Here is a 19,822-nt window from a genome sequence, read left to right as displayed (position 1 = left end):
AGAAGTATTATGTTAGAATTTCAATTTATAAACCTATCAACTGTGTCCTACTTCATTATTTTCAGATGAATCTACACATCTCAGCTCATCAAAGAACAGAGACAAATTGCCCTCAGGATTTCAGATATGTAGCTGCATTTTAAATCCCCAAATCAATAAACAGAGCATTTTGTTGACTTCCTTCACGGTCATCATACTAAAACAGCAAAGCAATGCTAATGAAAAATTGGTAGTTAAAAAAAAATTTAAAAGCCTCAAAGGGAACAGACAAGCCTTAGTCAAACCTAAACAGGAAATGCTGAGGAGAAATACAGTATTTAGAAGACAGAAAAAACTCTGCTGGGGTCAGAAAAAAAAATCCCTCTAATCCAGATTCTCTCCAGTCAGCATTTATCTTTGATGCTGAGAATAATTTTGTATCATCAGCAGATGCTGCCATCACCTCTCTATTCACCACTTCTTTCAGATCACTTCTGAATACAGAGAACACAATGGGGAACAAAGAATCCATTATACTCACTAATGGATGGAGACAAAACATGAAAAAACATATATTTAAGCCAGGGTAGAAAAAGAAAAGAAATTTAAATAATCAGAAGAACTTCACTTTTAGGGACTGACAATCAGATAGTGAAATGGCTGATTAGTTAAGTCCATGTTTGACAGATACTACTTAAAATTGGGCCCAAAAGAACAGGAAGAAAAAAAAAAAAGAGGGAAAGACAGTAATCTCCTTTCAAGTCACCAAAGGCCATGAACATTCTTAAAAAAAAAATAAATTTAAAAACTTCCACCACTCACCTCTGGGTGTTTACGCCTCATGTGTCGACTCATGGACGCCCTGGTAGAAACCTTGGTGCCACACAGCTGACAGCTCTGGGCTTCCACCTTGTCATGGGTGAGCTGGATGTGCTTCTGCAGCATGTAATCAGTGACATACTTCTTGTCACACACTGAACATGTCCACTGTTTTCCTACTGGTGGCAGAGAGAAGGAAGGAAACCCAATGGATGAGCATCACATTGCCAACACCTCAACAAGAGCAAGAATTTATGTTTGGTAACAGGAGGTGCAAAGTTAGTTCCAAGACTGACCAGTCTAAATCAAAATTAAGGAGCAAAATAAAGGAATTTTTGCTGGATACTGTTTTTTAGAGGGTTTACCTGTGTGAATCAGCTTGTGAGTCTCCATTGTGTTTCTCTCGCTGAACGTCTTGCCACAGAGCTCACACATGAAATCTTTGATTCCTGCATGAAAAGCACATTTGGCACCTGTAAAAGCAGCCTAAAAGTATCTGGAACAATTCTGAGTTTTGTATTAGTAACATTAAAAAAATAAAAATCACAGACAAAAAAAAAAAGGCAGAAGGCACCAGCTATTTTCAGCTAAACCAGTCCCATATATCCAGCAGAAAATAAATCCCAGAGAAACTGATGTGGGAAGTAAAATTTTGTTTTGGGAAATCACAACCTGAAACTAACTTAAAACAAACCCAACACCGTAGAGCTACCCTAGACCAAGAAACTTAAAGAAAAGGAAAACCTGAAACCAACTAAACTGCATTTATTTGTAGAACACACGGTCCTGGTTGAGGACAGGACAAAATCTCACTTTTCAAAGAGCAGAACATGCATATTTTATTAGTTTTCATCATACTCTCTGACTGCTTTAGGTAAGAGTTCACCTGGGAAAGATTTAACTGATTCAGTGCAACTTTTGTCCATCTTTGGAGCCCTCACCTGTGTGTCTCTTGTAATGCTTCAGCATGTTGACTTTCTGTGCAAATTTTCGGTGACATTCCTTGCACTCGTATTCCTTAATCCCTTTGTGCAGCTTCATGTGGTGACGAAGGGCATGTTTTGTCTTCATTCCTGTGAGGCAGAAGGCACAGGACACTCAGTCCACCACTCCCACCTTCAGGGGGGAAATCAGGCTCATGTTGTTAACTAACAGCTCTGTTTTATATTTGCTGCGAGTCCACAGTTCCATATTTTTAATTGTTTATGTAGCAATGCACTTCATCATTACTATTTTAATTCCAGAAAAAAAAAGTTCTGGAAAACATCTGAGTAATCACTAACAGAGAAATGAAACAGCAGGGACAAGCAAAGATAAAACATCCTTAGAGGTGTCAGACTAAAATACCAGCTCAGACTTGTTCAAGTTATAACACGAGAAATTAAAAAAGTCGAAGTGACTTTGACTCTTAAGGCTCTTACAGAGAGAAATAACTCTCTTTTTTAAGCCTGTAAACAGCCCAGAATGAAAATATCAACTTGCATTCACTTTTATGCTGCATATCAGGCATTCCTCAACCTGACAGAAACAAATGCTACTAAAATCAGTGTTGTGTTATAGCCCATGAAACCAAACTGTACAAAATTAGGGTGGCTCATGTAACAACAATGCTCCTCATTATACATTTTCTACCCGCCAAAAATGCAGGATTTACAGCAGTGCCACTATTCTCAGCATGGAAGTTGTTTTAATTCAGATATTCACCTGCTACTCAGTATCACAATGAATGGAAAACAAGGCATCAGACATACCTTTGCCACACTCTGCACACAAGTATTCTCGGATATTATCATGGACTCGCATATGTTCTTTTAGCATGTCTTTTCTAGCAAATGATTTGCCACATTGCTCACAAGCATGACTTTTTACACCTTGAAAATAAATTTAAAAGACAACGTAAACAAAAAAAAATGTTAATGAGTAATGTGCATCTCCTAAAAGTTGATTCAAGTGGTGAATTAGAGGGCAACAGCCCACCTAGGCTGACAAGCACACCTTTCATGGATATTGTAGCCCAAATTAAATTAGAAGACTTTGAAGAGAGGAAAAGCTAGCTTTTTGTGTGAGAATAAAAAGATGAAGCCTGAGGTAGGAGAAGACTGAATAGCATGAAATAGTAATGAGCTGTTAAAAATGATTTTGCAATAGCAGGTTTCAGCCTGTGTAATGGTGAGAAGGTGGCATGGATAAGAATTTGGGGAAGAACAGAACACAGAATTAGGTAAATCCTGCAAACATATTAACTAGGAATTTGGATTGTGTGTCCAGATCAAATCTCTTCATTAATATTACCTGCTTTGAAAACTGGCTTACTCTAGAAAAATAAATATTATATTTGTCTGATTGTAACAGAGTGAAAATCCTCTAGCAAAAAAAAAAAAAAAAAAAAAAGGTAAATCCTGCAAACATATTAACTAGGAATTTGGATTGTGTGTCCAGATCAAATCTCTTCATTAATATTACCTGCTTTGAAAACTGGCTTACTCTAGAAGAATAAATATTATATTTGTCTTATTGTAACATAGAGTGCAAATCCTCTAGCAAAAAAAAAAAAAAGGCAGGTACTGGTAACAGAAATTTCGCTTTAGTATTGATAATTATAAAGAAATAACATTTTTACCTGTATGTATAAGCTTATGTCTTTCCAGATTTCCTATACTGTTAAAAATCCTCCCACAGATTTCACATGGATGGATGTATCTGAAACCAAAGAGACCAAAAACTGATTCTTCTCTTGAGGAAGAGGTGATTCTCAGGCATCTCTGTCATTCAGTATATTTCATTTGCTAATACTAATTACTCCAAAAGCTCCTTGAAGCACAAAAGCTTTTCTAAATGAGCTTTAAGAAACCCCCAAGTTGACTGCAAGCTTGGAGCAGTCTGGCATTGCTATACGCTCCATTTTTTTTCAAAACCATTTATTAAAATCACTGATTTACACTCTGCAAAGCCCAAACTGGGGGGGCTGCTGACTCATCAATCCGTGTGAAGCCAATCACCAGCGACACAAATTTCAAACTCGCAATAAACACTTTAACCCCCCATTTCACAGTTATTTGAGCACAGCCAAATTCTCTCAGGTGGCAGAACCACTAGAACTGCAAGCAGGCAGCTCCTCTCAGTGGAACAAGCCTTACTTCTGCACGTTGGGGTCGGGCAGGTTCTCCCTGTGGATGACCATGTGCGCGTGGTACGTGGCCTTCAGGGCGAAGTGCCGGTTGCAGATGCTGCAGCCATAACCCTTCTCCTTGTGCACGTCCATGATGTGCTTCAGGTACTCCTTCCCTCTGCCAAAGGTCAGCTGGGGAATGAACCAATAGTGAATGGAAGGGGGAAAAAAGTGCTCAGGCATGGCAGTGAGCAGGTAACATTGAGCATAAATATCCTGTGTAGCACTAAAATCCTGTGTGCCACCGGATGAACAACCTGGTTGTGACAGCTGGGTTTAGGCCTGAAACTCTTTGGATATTACAAAGAGTAATTGTAATTTACAGGACATCAATTCACTCTTTTCTCTAGCTGGAGATGGTGTCTCCAATTCTGCACAAGAAGAGGACCTTGAGTTGTTTGTGCACTGAGGAACAGCCAGGTTTAACCTCCAACAGCTCACCTTGAGTACCGTGAGCAATTTTGGTCACCACAAAAATCATCCCCACCACAGGGATGATATTAAACTACTGGAGATGTCCAGAGGGCTACAAAGATGGTGAAGGGTCTGCAGGGGAAGCCTTGTGAGAGCCACTGAGGGCACTTTGTTTGTCCAGCCTGGAGAAGAAGAGGGTGAGGGGAGACCTCACTGCAGTTACGGCTTCTTGTGAGGGGCAGACGAGGGGCAGGCACTGATCTCTGCCCTGTGGGGACAGTGACAGGACCCAAGGGAATGGCCTGAAGCTGTGTCAGGGCAGCTTTAGGTTGGGTATTAGGAAAAGGTTCTTCCCCCAGAGGATGGTTGGGCACTGAACAGGCTCCCCAGGTTCTGGTCACTGCAGCAAGACAGAGCTCAAGGAGCATTTGGACAATGATCTCAGGCCCATGGTGGGATTCCAGGGGCTGCACAGAGCCAGGAGCTGGACTCAGTCAGCCCTGAGGGTCCCTTCCAGCTCAGCTTATTCTGTGATTCTGTAAGAATGAGGACATCACAGATGGAGAAATGCCTGCTGGGCTCTAGGGGCATGGTGAGCTCCTGACTGCACCGTCAGCTTTGGCAGCAGCTCCTGAAGGGCTGGAATTTCCAGCACTGCACTACTGAGCTCCAGATGTGCACATCCAGATGTGCTCCAGCATGCCAGGGTGAAGTGCCATAATGACATGGTCTTTTGCTCCAGTTCTGGAACTAGTCAGGGCATTTCTAACAGCACTGCACAGCTTGGTGAAGATGTACTTTGAGACCAGGGAAACCAGATTTTATGAGAGCTCAGAAGAGAGATTTCTCCAGGAGTTACTCATATTTGTTCTCAACTCCCTTTGGCTGTTCATTGTCCCCATCTCCTCACATCAAATCCTATTTCCCACAGCTGTGCCCTTACACAACTGTTTACTTTAAAAGCACTTAAAAAACCCCCAACTTCCCAAAAAGATCTTTCTGATTTGAATGGCCCAACTGCCCTCACTTGGAAGCACAGAATTTTATATAGTTTATGAACCCATGAAGTGTCAGGCAAGAAAATCAGCACAGTGAAAGCAAGAACATGATGAAGTGCTCTGACACCACACTTTCACATGTTTACTGGCACAAACTTAAATAATTTTGCACTTAAGAGCAGCTCCCAGATTAAAAGAAAACTGAAATATTATTCTCTCCAGGTCTTAAAATGAAGATAAATTAAGAACTTTTACCACATTAAGTGTGGGCTGTGAAATAAGCTCTGATTTCCAGGGGTCAATTCAGTGGCTGAACAACCAAAAATTCCCTGTCCCCGTGTCAGTTTTGCTGTTCTCACTGAGTGGTTTTGCACCCCACCTGCCCCCAGCACAGTGTGCTCACCCAGGGAGGCCACAGAGCCCTTAAGGACCCATTATTTCTTTAGAAAATGGCAAAAGCCACACAGTGAGAGGTTGAAAAAGTCTTCCTCTCTCAGCTGACAACTGAATGAACAACATTCCAGCAGCACTTCCAAGACCATCCTGTTAGTAATGAAGCAGGGAAAGAATAAGCAGTCACACTGAACATAAACAACAGTCTTACTCCAGTTTGGAGGAGCTCTGACCTCATAAAAATTAATCAATTTGTGGACTCTATCAATCAGAAATGCTGTAAGCATTTGAAGTTGCACATAATTGAAAGGCAGTTTGAGATCTGAGTGTTCCTTTATCAATCCTTCCTCCTGCTTTGCTTGTTCTCTTCCTCACAGGAAAAAGTGAATGTGTCTCTTTCCTTTTTTCAGTATTTATCATCCCCCTTACTGGACACCACCTCAATTCTTATGGAATAGCCTCAGTTCACAGATTAGAGAAAACAGCACTGCAGAAGACAGCAGTCCTGAGAACTTGCCTTCTCTTTGAGAGCCCTTAATGTTATTTAAAATTCTGAATTATTTATAGATACCTCCACTCCCTCCCCCATCCCAAAACAAGTTAATTTGAAAGTATTTAAAGCTACCTGGCACCTTTTGCAGCTATACTTGTGAGGCTCAGAATCTGCACTTTCATCAGAGTTGTCATCATTTTCCTCTGATGAGATTCCAATTTTACCAATGAACTCTTCCCTCTGGTGATCATCCATTAGAGCTATGTCCTGTGTAAAGGGAAAGAATATTTTGTTTCAACAGATTAAAATTCTTCAAAAAGTAAGGCCTGGTCACCTTTTGCTTCCATGTAGACTGCTTTGTATTAACTGCTGTAATAGTATTTATTTAAAATATCCTCCTGCTTCATTCAATCCAGAGTTTCCCTGTCCAGGACCACATAAGGAATAACTTATTCAAACAAATAATATTAATTTTTCTCCGTATAAAAGGAATTTAATGTAAAGAGACTCAGCTGGGACAATATTACATCAATAAAAGCATCTTTATGAGCACCACTAAGTGACAGAATTCCCTTTTAAGTTCATTTAATTCCTTACAATTCAGTGTTGACAAAACAATCTGCCTTCTCTAGTTGATTATTAACACAATACCTTAAAATGGACATGAATGTGATCTCTCAGCACATCCACCCTGAAAAATTTACGTCCACAGATCTCACAGGTGTATTTCTTGTCTCCATGTGTTAGAAGGTGTTTGTTCATGTTGCTCCTACATGAAAATATCTAAAAGGAAAAGAGAAGGAAGGAAGGATTTTTGGATCATGTCCATGCAACCTATCCAGTGGAGAGCACAGAACACATTTACTGTCTTTTTCCATTCATTCTGGCCAGAAACATGCAGGAGCTCCTGTTAGCAGTCTGCCTCAGAACTGCTGGCATGGCAAAATCCAGGGGTAGAGTTCCAAGGAACTGACTGAAACTACCCATTTGTCAGGGGTGGACTTGCAAAAAAAGCTGCAGCAGAATTACACAGAGTAGAATTTGAAATATTTAGACAGTGTCTTTTGAATCACCAATGTTCCATCTATCTCTAAAAAGATACAGCCACAAAATCTACCTTGACTGATATGAAACATATCCCAAGCATCAAAATCAGAGGCCTAACAGCAGCTTAAGAGATCTTGAGTACCTTCTGCACCATGAATCATTAAACACTTATAAAATCACAAGTTAAACCCACACTCCTTGTGACAACAATGACTTAAGATCATGAGTGTTGAACACTCAAATGCAACCATGCCATGACTACACCATGAACTCACTTTTATTCCCCATGCAAGAGGATTCCCAATGCACAGAGTCAACTCCAGCTGTTTACAACCAGTCAGAAAAACTCCATTTTAAGTAACATAAGCCATGATATTGCACTGACACACACAGAGGCCATGTGACACTCTGCATTGTGCTGGGTGTCCTGAGGAATGTTCAGGCCTGAAATGAACTTTTGCTCTTATCTTTGCGCTAACAGCTCCCACCATCCATGGCCACAGTGGGCTTGGATAAATCAGGTGTTTGAAGAGGAATTTCCTGACTGGACTCCACACCCTCCTTGGGCAGCTTTTCCAGAGCTCTGCCACCCTCAGTGTGAGGAATTTCTTCCCCATGTTGAGGTGGAACTTGTGTTTTATTTTATGGCCTCTGCTCCTCGTGCCATTGCTGAGCACCACGGAAAAGAGTCTGGCACCATCCTCTGACACCCCCTGGAGATGTATGGATGTATGGAAATGTATGGATGGATCCCCTCAGTTCTCTCCTGTCTGGACTGAACTGCAGCACCCTGGAGCCATAATGCAGAGCCTCTCATGGCACACTGGCACAAGCTCCTACCTTCCCACACACGGGGCAGCCCGAGGGCTCCTTCTTGTAGCGAACCATGTTCTCCGTGCTGTGCTCAAAGTCTTCTCTCTTCACACGCCTCACCCCTTAACACAGCAGTCCCCATCAAAAAAAAAACCAAAACAATAAATAAACCATGGCTTTCCACTCCACTTTCCACTCCTGCAGGCCCTGGGAAGAGTGAAACACTGGGAAGGGGCTCAGTGCAGGATTGAATTGCTAACAAAAGGGTGATTTCTAAATTAAAAGTGGGTTTTAAGAATATAAAAGCAGTCTGCCAAACTTATGTGTTATGGCTTATTGGTTATTAAAGCAACTGTGAAGTGACTGAAGACACTTTTAACAAAAATATTTTTGTCAACACCAGGAAACAGATCTAGTAGGCCTTGGCACTTCAGTCTGGCATCTGGCCCAGAAATTCACCCCCAATAAGAAAGAGAAGAGAAGTCTCTAAGGAGAGATGCAATTATCCAGCATCAGCTGTAATGCTCAGAGAGGATTTCAGATCTCCTTCTCTGCTACATTCAGGAGGGCAGAGCTCCTGCTTTGCTGTGACAGCTGAAAATGAGACACTGCCAGTGTCATACAGCCCCTTGTGCTCTGGTTCATGACATAAAATAAACAATCTGGCTGCTTTTTAAAAAAAAAAAATCACTTTGGTTTTATCATCTAAGTCACTAACCACATTCTGATACATGTTGAGCAATGTACCAACTTTTTCCAGTTTTTGAGTACCTGCAATATCCTTATAATTTTGAACAGTAAACTCTCATAACCTCATTTTGATATATTCTCAGTGTTTCAAAGATAACATGCTGACACTGTATTTATATAGTAGTCACTCTCAGCTGTACATGGGAAGTTATCTCTCTACCTTCAGATTTTCAAGTTACCACACAAATTTTAAAAAAGAAAGAATAGGATGCAAAATAAAAAAATACATAATTAAAATCAGCCAGTCTAAACTGCTGCATAATAAGCCATGCAACTTCCACATGACTGTTAACAGCTCTGGACCCACTACTGTTATTTTTCATAAATGTCACATTTTTCTGAACCTTGAAACTCTTGATCAGGTAACTGATTAAAAAAAAGACAGCCACCACTCAAGAAGATCTAATGTACACTATCATTTCTTAACCTGCCCACCTCCACTGCTGTTTCAGGAGAAATAATTAGGTTGATCTGCAGTAAATTTACCTTCCAGGTGCCGCCTCTGATGCTCCAGCATGACATCCTTCCTGTAAAACATCTTATTGCAGATCTCACATGCAAACTTCTTATCCCCATGCTTCTTCTTGTGTTTTGAAAGGTTGCTGTTTGTAGAGAAGAATCTGAAACACATCTCACACTGGAATGTCTTGTCATCTGTAAGCAAGAGAAACATGCAGCTCTTTACAGCTGAAAGCAGGTTTTGTATGTTTGTGAGGCAGGTGGTTCCTCTGCTGGATCTGGGTTTTAAACATGGAATCCATCACTGTGCTCTAAGGGCAATTACCTGTGTGATTCTGGACTGAACATTATTGTGGGGCCATAAAAGTAACCAGGCTGTCATTTTCTGAGCAGAAGATCACAGCAGAAATAATATGAGTAACCACAAGGGATAGCAATGGGAGAAAATCACAGGTTGGAGTGATACTAAGAAAAAAACATTTAGAGACTGCTGCAAGTATAAAGCTGGAGAAAGCTGAAGAAAACTGTAATCCCAGAAAACTGCAAATTACCACTAATACTGGTCCTATTTCCAGTTCCTCTGTTTCAGAGGAGTGAGGTGGAACTTAGTTTCAGGGAAAAAAAATTAAACAGAGATGATGACAGATTATCTGTGAACAAAGGAAACACCAGTGAGGTTATTACACAGGTGAGCAGGAGATAAAAAAAATAAAAATCCCCAATTCCTAAGGGGATGTGTTGCTCTACAGATTATTGGTTACACTTTTCTTATCAAAAAAACAGGTTGTGATGATGAAAAAATTTAAATCCCTACTCCCCTTCTATAGTTTCTCTGCTGAGATGGATTTGGGGACATCTTCCCAGACTGGAGCAGAGATGCCAGAGGAACAGTTATCCATTCTCACCTGTCCTGCAGTTGTGGAATTCCAATGCACTCTCTATCCGAAAGGCCTTTTCACACGTGGTGCACTTGTATCTGTACTCACTGTCCACCTGAGGATCACCAACAGGAAAAGCCAAGTCACATCTGACAGAGAAATTCTAACCCTCAAATACCTCTTCAGTTTTCTGTCCTTTCCAATTTTAATCCTTCAATTTATCTGCACAGTGGTGAAAATTCTGATGCTGTATTATGCTGCCATGTTTCCACATCTGAGCTATAAAAAACCCCAAAGACCATGCTCCTGTGTGGATGTGGAATATCTCCCTGATATCCCCCTGATTCAACACAGACACAGAATGTTTGAGAAGCAAGATGTGATCTGACTCATCTTCCAGAAGAAGTGGCAGCAATCTGAGAGTTAAGGACCCTGGTGCCAAGCAATAAAGGAAACTGTCACTAATAAGGTGCCACTACATGTGTGTTTAATATTTTTATGGCAGCAGCATCAACAGGCAGAGTTCACACATTAAAGGAATGGTTAGTGGGGAGAAATCAAACAGGAGAAGCAAACAAGAATGGAAGAACCCTATTTAGCAGCATAACTCAAGTCAGATCTCACCTTTGTATCATACAGGTCCAGCTAACTCCAGCTTGTCTTGCTGGAAATGATGCCTGAAAGCAATTTTCTATAGGAAAAGGGCTTGCACATGCTCAAAAGCACTTTTCAAATCTGTCAATTATTCTAAGATAGGACAGAGAGGGGATGCTAACATCTTCACTCACATGGAATAGCTGCTCACATGAGCAGGGCATGCTCACACCTGGAATCTCACTGTGCCTTTCCACATAAACCCTGCAAGAGCCCCTTCTACTCACTTCATTCCTGCTGTGCTTGTATGAAACGTGCTGCTTCAAGCTCTCCTTCCTGCTGAACAGCTTTGCACATTCGTCACATTTAAACAGTTTGTCACCTGAGGGGATCAATCAAGATGAAAGGGAAGCAGTCAGTGATTGATAATAACCAACTCCAGGCAAGGCAGGGGAAACCAAAGCACAAGCAATTGCAAACACACAGGCTAGTGATGAAAAATTTAGTATTTCAGGAGATCTAACCAGTGGATTTTAACCATTTCCAACAATTTTGGTTTAGTTTTCCCACCCTTTTTCAGTGATGATTTTTCACAGAACCCTTAGAATAGGACACAGAACCCTGGAACTGCAGATCACAGGTGGAAAAACATCTGACATTTACACAGCTATGTTACCCATGTGCCTGTGAAGGTGGGGATGATATTTATGTATCAATTTAAAGGCAGTAAAAGCTTTGGAAAAAAACATCACATCCTTGCCTTCATTTAAAATATGTACCTAATTCAAATTTTAAATACTTTCAACTTCAATTCTGCATTATCTATTAATAGATAACTATTACCTTCTCATGCTTTGGTCTGAAAAATTAAAACAGTTTCCTAGAGAGACTTAAAAGCAAGAAAAAAGCAAAACCAGCTTTTATAAATACATATCCCAGTACCTAAAACGAGCCCTGCTGTTTAACTCCAAAGTGGAACCAAGACAGAAAATCAATGCCCAGGCAAGGGAAAAGCCAACCCACCGTGAGAACGGATGTGCCTGCTGAGGTTGCTGCTGTTCTGGAAGATCTTACTGCAGATGCTGCACTGATAGACCCTCTTGTGCTCCCCCAGCTGCTTTATCAGCTTCCTCCGAATCCCGTGTCTACTGGAGAGAATTAAACTTCTTTTGAGGGACATGGTGTTTTGGTGATGAGCAAACCTACTGGATTAGAGAGAAAGGCAGGGACTGAAAGCTAGCTCACAGGTTGTAAGAGAGTTCCACCAGCTAGCAAAAACTAGAGGAGTGTTAAACTCAGCTCCTGGCAGGAGGGAGGGGGCCTGGATGGAGCTTCCCCTGCTGCAAGGTGCTCCCCTGGCCACCCCCTGGAAGCTGCAGATGTCACTCATTCCAAATTTTCTTCATCCAGAACCAAGGAGGCAAAAAAGCAGCAGCAGAGATTCTCTTTGCAGGCCCCTCAGAGGGACAGAAAGGATCTGCTCCACTCTGAAAACAGCAGCACTAGCTCAGCTTAGGAAGCTTGGCAGCCCCCACGTCAAAGCTGTGTTTGGGCAGAGGGCAGCAGGGTGTCAAGCAGCACTGTGCCATTTCCCAGCACAACCACCTGCTGAAATGCCTTTTTGATGGCCTGTGTCTGCTAAGGACTTCAATATAGATCATTACTAGTTAATTCATAAAAATTGAGTGCTCTATTATAAAAAAAATAATTCAAAAGGCCAATTTTACCAAGACAAAAAGACATAAAAGAATCTGAATTAATCATGTGATACTTAAGAGTCTCCCTGAGCTTCTGTTATACTGAAGTTTTCCCCTCCTACTGCTCAAAATCTGGAGTAGCACAGCAAAATCAACATGAAGTCATTCATGAGCTAAGATGACAAGCAAGACTGAATAATAATGATTAACAAATTCTGAAAGAAAAAATCTCTTTGCCTGTCTTATCACTGACATTCAATAGGAGTAAATTTCACCTTGCAGCTGCAGGAGGCTTTTGGAAACACAGAATAAAAGCAGTAACAGGATGAAAAAAGAAATTTTCATTTATGTTGTGTTCCAAATCCTACAAGTGGCACTCAAAATCACCTCTTGAAGCAGCAACAGCAGCATCACACAATTTTATGCTGATAAAAAAGAGCATCTGTGTGCCCAGGAGCTGAGCAGAACTGTTGCATGCCACATCATCTTAGATACAAGTAAGAGGAAATTGTGCATCCCAGAACACTTACTTTGTCACTGGGCTGATGCTGTTTGTGGTGCTGGGCATCCTTCCTAAAACCAGATCCATAATCCTCTCCTCTGGAACAGGAGGCAGGGCCACCTCCTCTGGAGGGACCTCAGTGACAGCGTCAGCCGCACGTTCCACTGCACACACCCCAAAGAAATACAAACAGCAGTAATGTGGACAGCTGCAAGCAAAACCTCAAATGCAGAATTTGTGATAACAGGTGGCACTGGACAAATCAATTCTCCACAAGAGAAGAATTCAAAGAATCATAGAACAGTGTGGGTTGGAAGGGACTGTTAAAAATCTAATCCAAACCTCTGTCACAGGCAGGGACATCTCATCTTTTTCTAACTTCTTACCCTTCCAAGGTGTCACTGAAGGGTCAGTTGACCAAGCATCATGAAATTTCCTATTAGAACATTCCTTCAAGGAATGTAAAGCCCTTTCTAAACTAAACTTGAGGTAGACAGAGAAAGATTTGTCCTCTTGAGAGGAAGGATGCTTCCTCTCCTGTTCCTTCTTGCAGTTCTTATACCCTGTGTTTCTCTGGGGCTCTCTACAAACCACCACAGAAGAAGGCAGGAGACTGGCTGTAGGTGCTGCCTTCAAGGCCCTCAGAAATAACTAACAAAACTTGCAAATTGGCAGCTTTAGTGATCTAACTAAAAACCTCCATCTTGTCTCTGCTGCTTTTTTAGGCCTTTCTGCAAAGGCATTGTCACAGATGTAAAAGCAGATATATTGCTCAGCATTTTCCAGATTTCTGTTTTACCTGCAGAATCTTTCTCTTCATCAATGACAAGAGGTGTTTCTACTTTTGCTGTTTTGGCTTTTCTCCCCCTCCTGGCCTTTCTCCTCGAGTCTGTGCTGGCACTGGCTGCATCACTTGCCACTGGTTGATCTGCTGGCACAGCCTCTGCTGCTTTCTCAGCATTATTTTGGCTGCTTGGGGGGGCACCTTTGGCTTGTTCCAGGTGACTCAGCAAGTGCTCTGGGTGGATAGGGAAGAAAAGGAGAGTAAGGAAGAAATTATCCTTAAAATACTCAAATGGAACTAGCTGAAGCTCATCTATCAGGTCTGTTTTACTTTGCAGTGACTTACTTCTAATTATTTCAAAAGCAGTCACAATACCTTCAAAAATCAAAGCCTACAGTTTATTCAACAGTCACAAGAACTTAATTTTAAGGAGATCTGTTGATATCACAGTAAAAAGTTTGTGTTTGTAATAATGGGTACATTTTTCCAAATCCCCAAGTTACTTACTGACCGAAGTCCCCTTTTCAAAAAAGATTCATCAAATGGCCAAAGCTTCTAAATAATTTTAAGCTCTTCTGAAAAACTGCATAAAATAGCTGTAAATGAAATGCAGAAAAAAAGATGTACTTCATTACCCTTACTAAATCTGTGCCATAAATACCAGATGGACAACATCACAAAGTATAACCTGGCATCACTGACCTTTACACTGCTCATGCAGCTCCCTATCTTTGATTTTCCTGACAGTCACATCATCTTCTAGATCACAGTTTTATTTCTTCTAGATTCAACATTACAGCTGTTTGTCCAGAGACTCAACACTGCCATGGTCAAAACATCCAAAATATCCTTGTTTCTACCTTCCCTACTACTGTTTTCCTTAAAGGAACACAAAATTTAAAACTGTTATCTTACTGCACCATGGATGGTGCATGGCTTCACAGCCATGGGAGAGCAGAATTCTGCTGATGATTCTCAGTGCTCTCCCATGAATTTCTAGCACTTCCTACCTGTCAGCAGCTGGGGCTCCTGGAAAGCAGATGAACACACTTTACACGTCCACTGGTTGGGCTTTGCTTCTGCTGTTCCACTGCCTTCTGGAGTGTTCACTAAATCACAACAAGAAATACTGAAATACTCTGAAAATAGGCAGGTGGTAAACCCCTGTAGCTTTGCTTCTCTTGCAATAACTCCCTGAGTATCACAAGGTACAATTTAAGCAGCAAGAGGCCCCTGGGGGGCCATTTCAGGATTCTCCAAACATGAAGAGTTGAACTATCAGAAGATATAAATGATGCCAGGAGAGAGTATCAGTGCCCTTGTAAAATCCTGAGGGCTCCTTTATCACTTTCTAAAGAACTGTGTTCATAAAAGGCATGGCATAAAGCAATTTTTAGCACCTTTAAAACCAGAGTTACCAGTCTTCTTATGGATTAGCTGAGTACAGAAGCAGGAGAAACCTCTGTGAAGGGCATTGCAGAGTAAGAACATTTGGATTAATGGAAGTAAGGGTGAGGACAATGAAAACTTGGGTTTCAGCAGTTTCATTAATTAGATGTGCTATGAAATCACCATGCTAATACTTTAATTAACACATCGACTCAAGAAAGGTGAAGAAATTAGGGCAAAAATGAAACTGGAATAAAAAACTAAAATAAGAAGAGTAACTCTGTTAACAGTCCTTTGTATTTCAGTCCTTAGATGATATATTTGAATTTGTCAAGAGGATCTGATAAGTCTGGACTGATTCAAAGATTTTTTTGGCACACAAAAAGCTGAATAAGACTTCCTCCTGCAGAGGAGGAGGATGACACTGAAGTCAGGGTAAGTGAAGGGAAGCACAGGGAATTCAAATTGTGCTTCAGTTTCTGCCACAGATTTCCTAGATGGTCATTACATGCCAGCTCATCCCTCTCTGCCTGAGGACCCCATCTGTAAAGGGACAGAAAAGTTCTTCCTTGTTTTCATTGTTGGCTCTTGTACCAAAATAAAGGATTCTCTGAGGCAGAGGCTGATCCCTGCTACAAGATACATTCAACACTCTGCACTACAGAGGTGTGATCTCATCCATGCTGCAATGAATAAATTAATAAAAAATCACTTGGCAATACAGCAACAAAAATTCCCTCTTCAGAGGCTACATAAAGTCTTGAGGGCTCTGTCCAGGAGGACAAAAGCAGCAAACCAAGATTCTGTGCAAGTTAATTGTGCCTGACTCTGCACTTCCCTTGCTCCTTGTACTGGTTTGTCAGGAAGAGTCAGGTCCTTCTTAAGTTCCCACTTCCCCAGGCTTCCAGGGCAGCTGCAGGGCAACCTGGCTGACTTGGAACCACAGATCTGACAGCTGGCAACTGCTTGCTATGACTTGAGGAAAACAGAATCAAAAAAAGAAAATTTTGTTTTGGAAGCACCAAATCAGTGGGAACACCTCAGGGTTCCCAAAATATCATAGGCAGCATTTTGTTTCTCCTGAAGCTGGACTTTCAGGCAGTAGGGTGAAGGATATAGGAGGGGCTTTTCCAAGTCTTCATTTTACCTCTGGAAAAATCAATAATGCCAAACTGAAAGACAACTCCTCAGTCAACTTCACAGTTGAGCTGTGACAGAACCCAAGCTGACAAATTAATCCTCTGATCAACTGCTCTGCACAAGTCTGCAACAACTCCCCTCCTTTCCTCCCAGCTACTTTTAGTAAGCAAAGTTTAGGAAAATAACCTCTCAAAGAGCAGACCTAGAAAGGGTTTCTTTCGATCTTGTGTACTCTGAGTGCAATTTCTGAAATTTGTGTTAAGTGGGTTCTAAATTTCACTGTTCCACTCTGCACAGACTGGGTGGGGGGAGCACTGCTTTGTAATGGATCCTTGGGACAGAGTTCCTGTGACACCACCAGGTATTTCCTCAGCCTTGTGTCCTTTGCCAAGAGGATATGTATTGCTTAGAGGTTTATTAAAATTTGACTTTCTGTGATTTAGAACAGTCTGAGTTCTAATAGTGGTATTATTGTAATTTGGGGATGGCCAGTGTTCTTGTCATTTCCAAATATTTGAAATGTTTTCTTCTAGAGCTTGGCCTGATCATTTGAATTACTTTGCACAGGCAGAATGGAGATTTTCTTGGGGATTGCCCCCACCCCAACACTAACCATCTCCAAAGTCAGGAGCATTTATGGTTTTCATTAAAGTAATCTACCAAAAAGTTTATTGGCCCCTCTGTCACTTTTTAACCCGTGTATATACTTTAAGCACTGTGCCCACAAAAATGAAAATAAAAATTCAGGCTTTCAAATCCTCTCTAAATTAGTATTTGCCAGAAGTTATATATCCATAATACACGTGTAGGAGTGTTACACCTAACAGCTCTGCAGACCTGTATCTGTCCTCTATCTTCCTTAAGAGCACTGTAATTTTGCATACCTGCTGGATCAGCTGCTAGTATGCTGGATTTCTTGGTTTTTTTATGGGGTAAGACAGCAGATGAAGGTTCTGAAGAGACCTTATTATTCCCCTCCTTATCAGACTCCATTGCTACCAAGGATGTATCTGTGAAGAGGAAAAAGAGTTCATCTTTACTGCCCAGACCCTTTGACTCTTGCTCTGTGCTGAGGGCAGTAACCACAGTCAGAAAGTTTTATTCTGTAACAGGCCTGCAAATAACATTCTCATGGAAAATTTTAACCAGGGCATTCTTACAATTGAATCTCACCCTTAAATATTATTATTGTGCCTTAAATATTCTGGAGGGTACTCTGAAGTGCTGAACAGAGTGCAGGGCATATTTCAACAGTATTTTTAAATACCCATAATCCCCAAAAAATGCATGAACAGGTTAAATTGAAGAGGGAAACTATGAAACCTCTCAGTTAATACCAACTGGAAACACCTCAGAGCTCAGAAACATGTCAACTGCATTGATTCAGCTGCAGCACTTGAGACTTTGCTTAGGATCAAGGGCAACCATAAAGCTGACACTGGTGGCAATGGCCTCTTCCCAAATTTGTCACCCCAAATTATACCCAGCAGAGCAGTAATAACATCCAGGGAGTACTCCCAGCTCAAGAGCAGGAAGAAAACGCCCTTGCAATGCTAAAGGATCTTGCCTTTCAGCTGTAGAAATGGAAAAGTAGGAGAAAACAAAGGGGAAAAGACTGGAACTTGTGGCAATTCTAATTCAGATTCTAAAATATCTGCTGTCTTTCTTTCCAATGCACAGCCACGTGGATCTTACTCTAGTGGGTCCCATGTCAGGCTGCTTAAGATAAATCTAGTTTTTTAGAACTGTGTAATAGTTCTGTGAAAAACCAAACCATTTCCACTGCAACTGAAAAAGGCTTCTTTATCAAATCTGTATACAGATTTCATGTACTGTGAAGTGCTGAACAGAGTGCAGGGCATCCTTCAACAGCATTTTTAAATACCTATAATCTCCAAAAAATGCATGAACAGGTAAATTAAAGAGGGAAAATATGAAACCTCTCAGTTAATACAAACTGGAAACACCTCAGAGCTCAGAAACATGTCAACTGCATTGATTCAGCTGCAGCACTTGAGACTTTGCTTAGGATCAAGGGCAACCATAAAGCTGACACTGATGGCAATGGCCTCTTCCCAAATTTGTCACCCCAAATTATACCCAGCAGAGCAGTAATAACATCCAGGGAGTACTCCCAGCTCAAGAGCAGGAAGAAAACGCCCTTGCAATGCTAAAGGATCTTGCCTTTCAGCTGTAGAAATGGAAAAGTAGGAGAAAACAAAGGGGAAAAGACTGGAACTTGTGGCAATTCTAATTCAGATTCTAAAATATCTGCTGTCTTTCTTTCCAATGCACAGCCACGTGGATCTTACTCTAGTGGGTCCCATGTCAGGCTGCTTAAGATAAATCTAGTTTTTTAGAACTGTGTAATAGTTCTGTGAAAAACCAAACCATTTCCACTGCAACTGAAAAAGGCTTCTTTATCAAATCTGTATACAGATTTCTCTGACAACTGAGCTCCTCTGCTGTTCTACCCAGAAATAATTTGATACAAATGATTTGATACACCAAATCTTTAGTTAAGGACTATTTATGCAGTCTGTCCACTCTGAAGAAGCTGAACCATTAACTAGGCCACCTGTTTTAAAAAAAACTGGTTGTATCATGGTGAAGAATCTCCACTTTCCTCTTGCAGGGCACCCACGTGTGCAGGCTGGCCTGACTCTGCAGGATAAGAACCCTCTGGACAAACAGCACTGCCATCTCCTACAGCCAGGGACTATCAGTCCCTGCCAGCCCTGGGCCCTCAGGAAGGAAGAAAGGCTCCCACACATACCATTGGCAACACTCGTGACCTCCTTCAGCACTGGCTTTTCCATTTTTTTGGCGTAAAAAGCTGCATACCACACTCTCAGCTCAGTTCCTGGGGGGATGTCCTGGCAGGTGGTGAAGTAAATGTCATTGTCATGCTGGAAGGCTGTCAAGTTTTGGTGCTCATACTCGGTGGCCGGGCGCACCATCATCATCCAGTTGCAATCATCTTCGTTTGTGGTGTCAAAATACACCAGGGGCCCTTCCTTCTGGAACACCTGCCAAGCAAAATGTGCACGGAGGGAATAAAAACCCTCAGAAGTGATACAAAGTAAGGGGAAATAAATTATTTTCTGCTTTTGCAGTGGTTTCTTTTCAATGGGCATCAGGGACGAAGCAAGCCTCATCAGGCATCTTGCACTTAGCCACATCTTCAGATGAGACAGACAACCAGGAGCAAGATGGGAACAAACTGAACAAAATCATCCCAAGAATTCTTGCTATAGCCACCAGTTTCCAAAAAAATTACTGCATACATGAGTGGAAGGGTATCCAAATAGCCATCAGCCCAAGGCACTGTTCTAAATCTTTACTTCTGAGTTAGGTATTAGTGGAAACTAAGACTGAATTCCATTCTTAATGTAGCATTTTTCCTACCAAAACTTGTCAAGAAAAGAATAAAACAAATGCAAGACAGAAAAAACCCCACTTATTCTGCATGTTCCATAAACCTAATGCATATGTGGCTCATTA

At 41.4% G+C, this 19,822-nt stretch overlaps 1 protein-coding gene across 6 annotated transcripts in view; it reads right to left on the bottom strand.

The window, feature by feature from the left end:
- Positions 1-19,822, bottom strand: part of PRDM15 (PR/SET domain 15) — a 35,596-nt gene that overhangs the window by 5,472 nt on the left and 10,302 nt on the right. For 3 of the 6 annotated variants that reach the window (XM_039729432.1, XM_039729434.1, XM_039729433.1), the window contains exons 5-22: positions 19,095-19,347; positions 17,203-17,328; positions 14,800-14,898; positions 13,805-14,023; positions 13,034-13,169; positions 11,830-12,011; positions 11,094-11,188; positions 10,240-10,327; positions 9,362-9,529; positions 8,153-8,247; positions 6,917-7,048; positions 6,398-6,532; positions 3,936-4,099; positions 3,419-3,498; positions 2,550-2,669; positions 1,740-1,871; positions 1,164-1,247; positions 802-977 (exon numbers count right to left, since the gene is read on the bottom strand). In XM_039729432.1, the coding sequence (XP_039585366.1) occupies positions 802-977; positions 1,164-1,247; positions 1,740-1,871; positions 2,550-2,669; positions 3,419-3,498; positions 3,936-4,099; positions 6,398-6,532; positions 6,917-7,048; positions 8,153-8,247; positions 9,362-9,529; positions 10,240-10,327; positions 11,094-11,188; positions 11,830-12,011; positions 13,034-13,169; positions 13,805-14,023; positions 14,800-14,898; positions 17,203-17,328; positions 19,095-19,347 (2,484 nt within the window). The remainder of the gene's footprint in view (positions 1-801; positions 978-1,163; positions 1,248-1,739; positions 1,872-2,549; positions 2,670-3,418; positions 3,499-3,935; positions 4,100-6,397; positions 6,533-6,916; positions 7,049-8,152; positions 8,248-9,361; positions 9,530-10,239; positions 10,328-11,093; positions 11,189-11,829; positions 12,012-13,033; positions 13,170-13,804; positions 14,024-14,799; positions 14,899-17,202; positions 17,329-19,094; positions 19,348-19,822) is intronic. The other 3 variants (XM_039729435.1, XM_039729436.1, XM_039729437.1) reach the window with 3 other exon arrangements.

This window comes from Passer montanus, unplaced genomic scaffold (assembly GCF_014805655.1).
Source record: "Passer montanus isolate IOZ18808 unplaced genomic scaffold, ASM1480565v1 scaffold69, whole genome shotgun sequence".
Taxonomy (NCBI): domain Eukaryota; kingdom Metazoa; phylum Chordata; class Aves; order Passeriformes; family Passeridae; genus Passer; species Passer montanus.
This window is presented reverse-complemented; position numbering and strand designations above follow the sequence as displayed.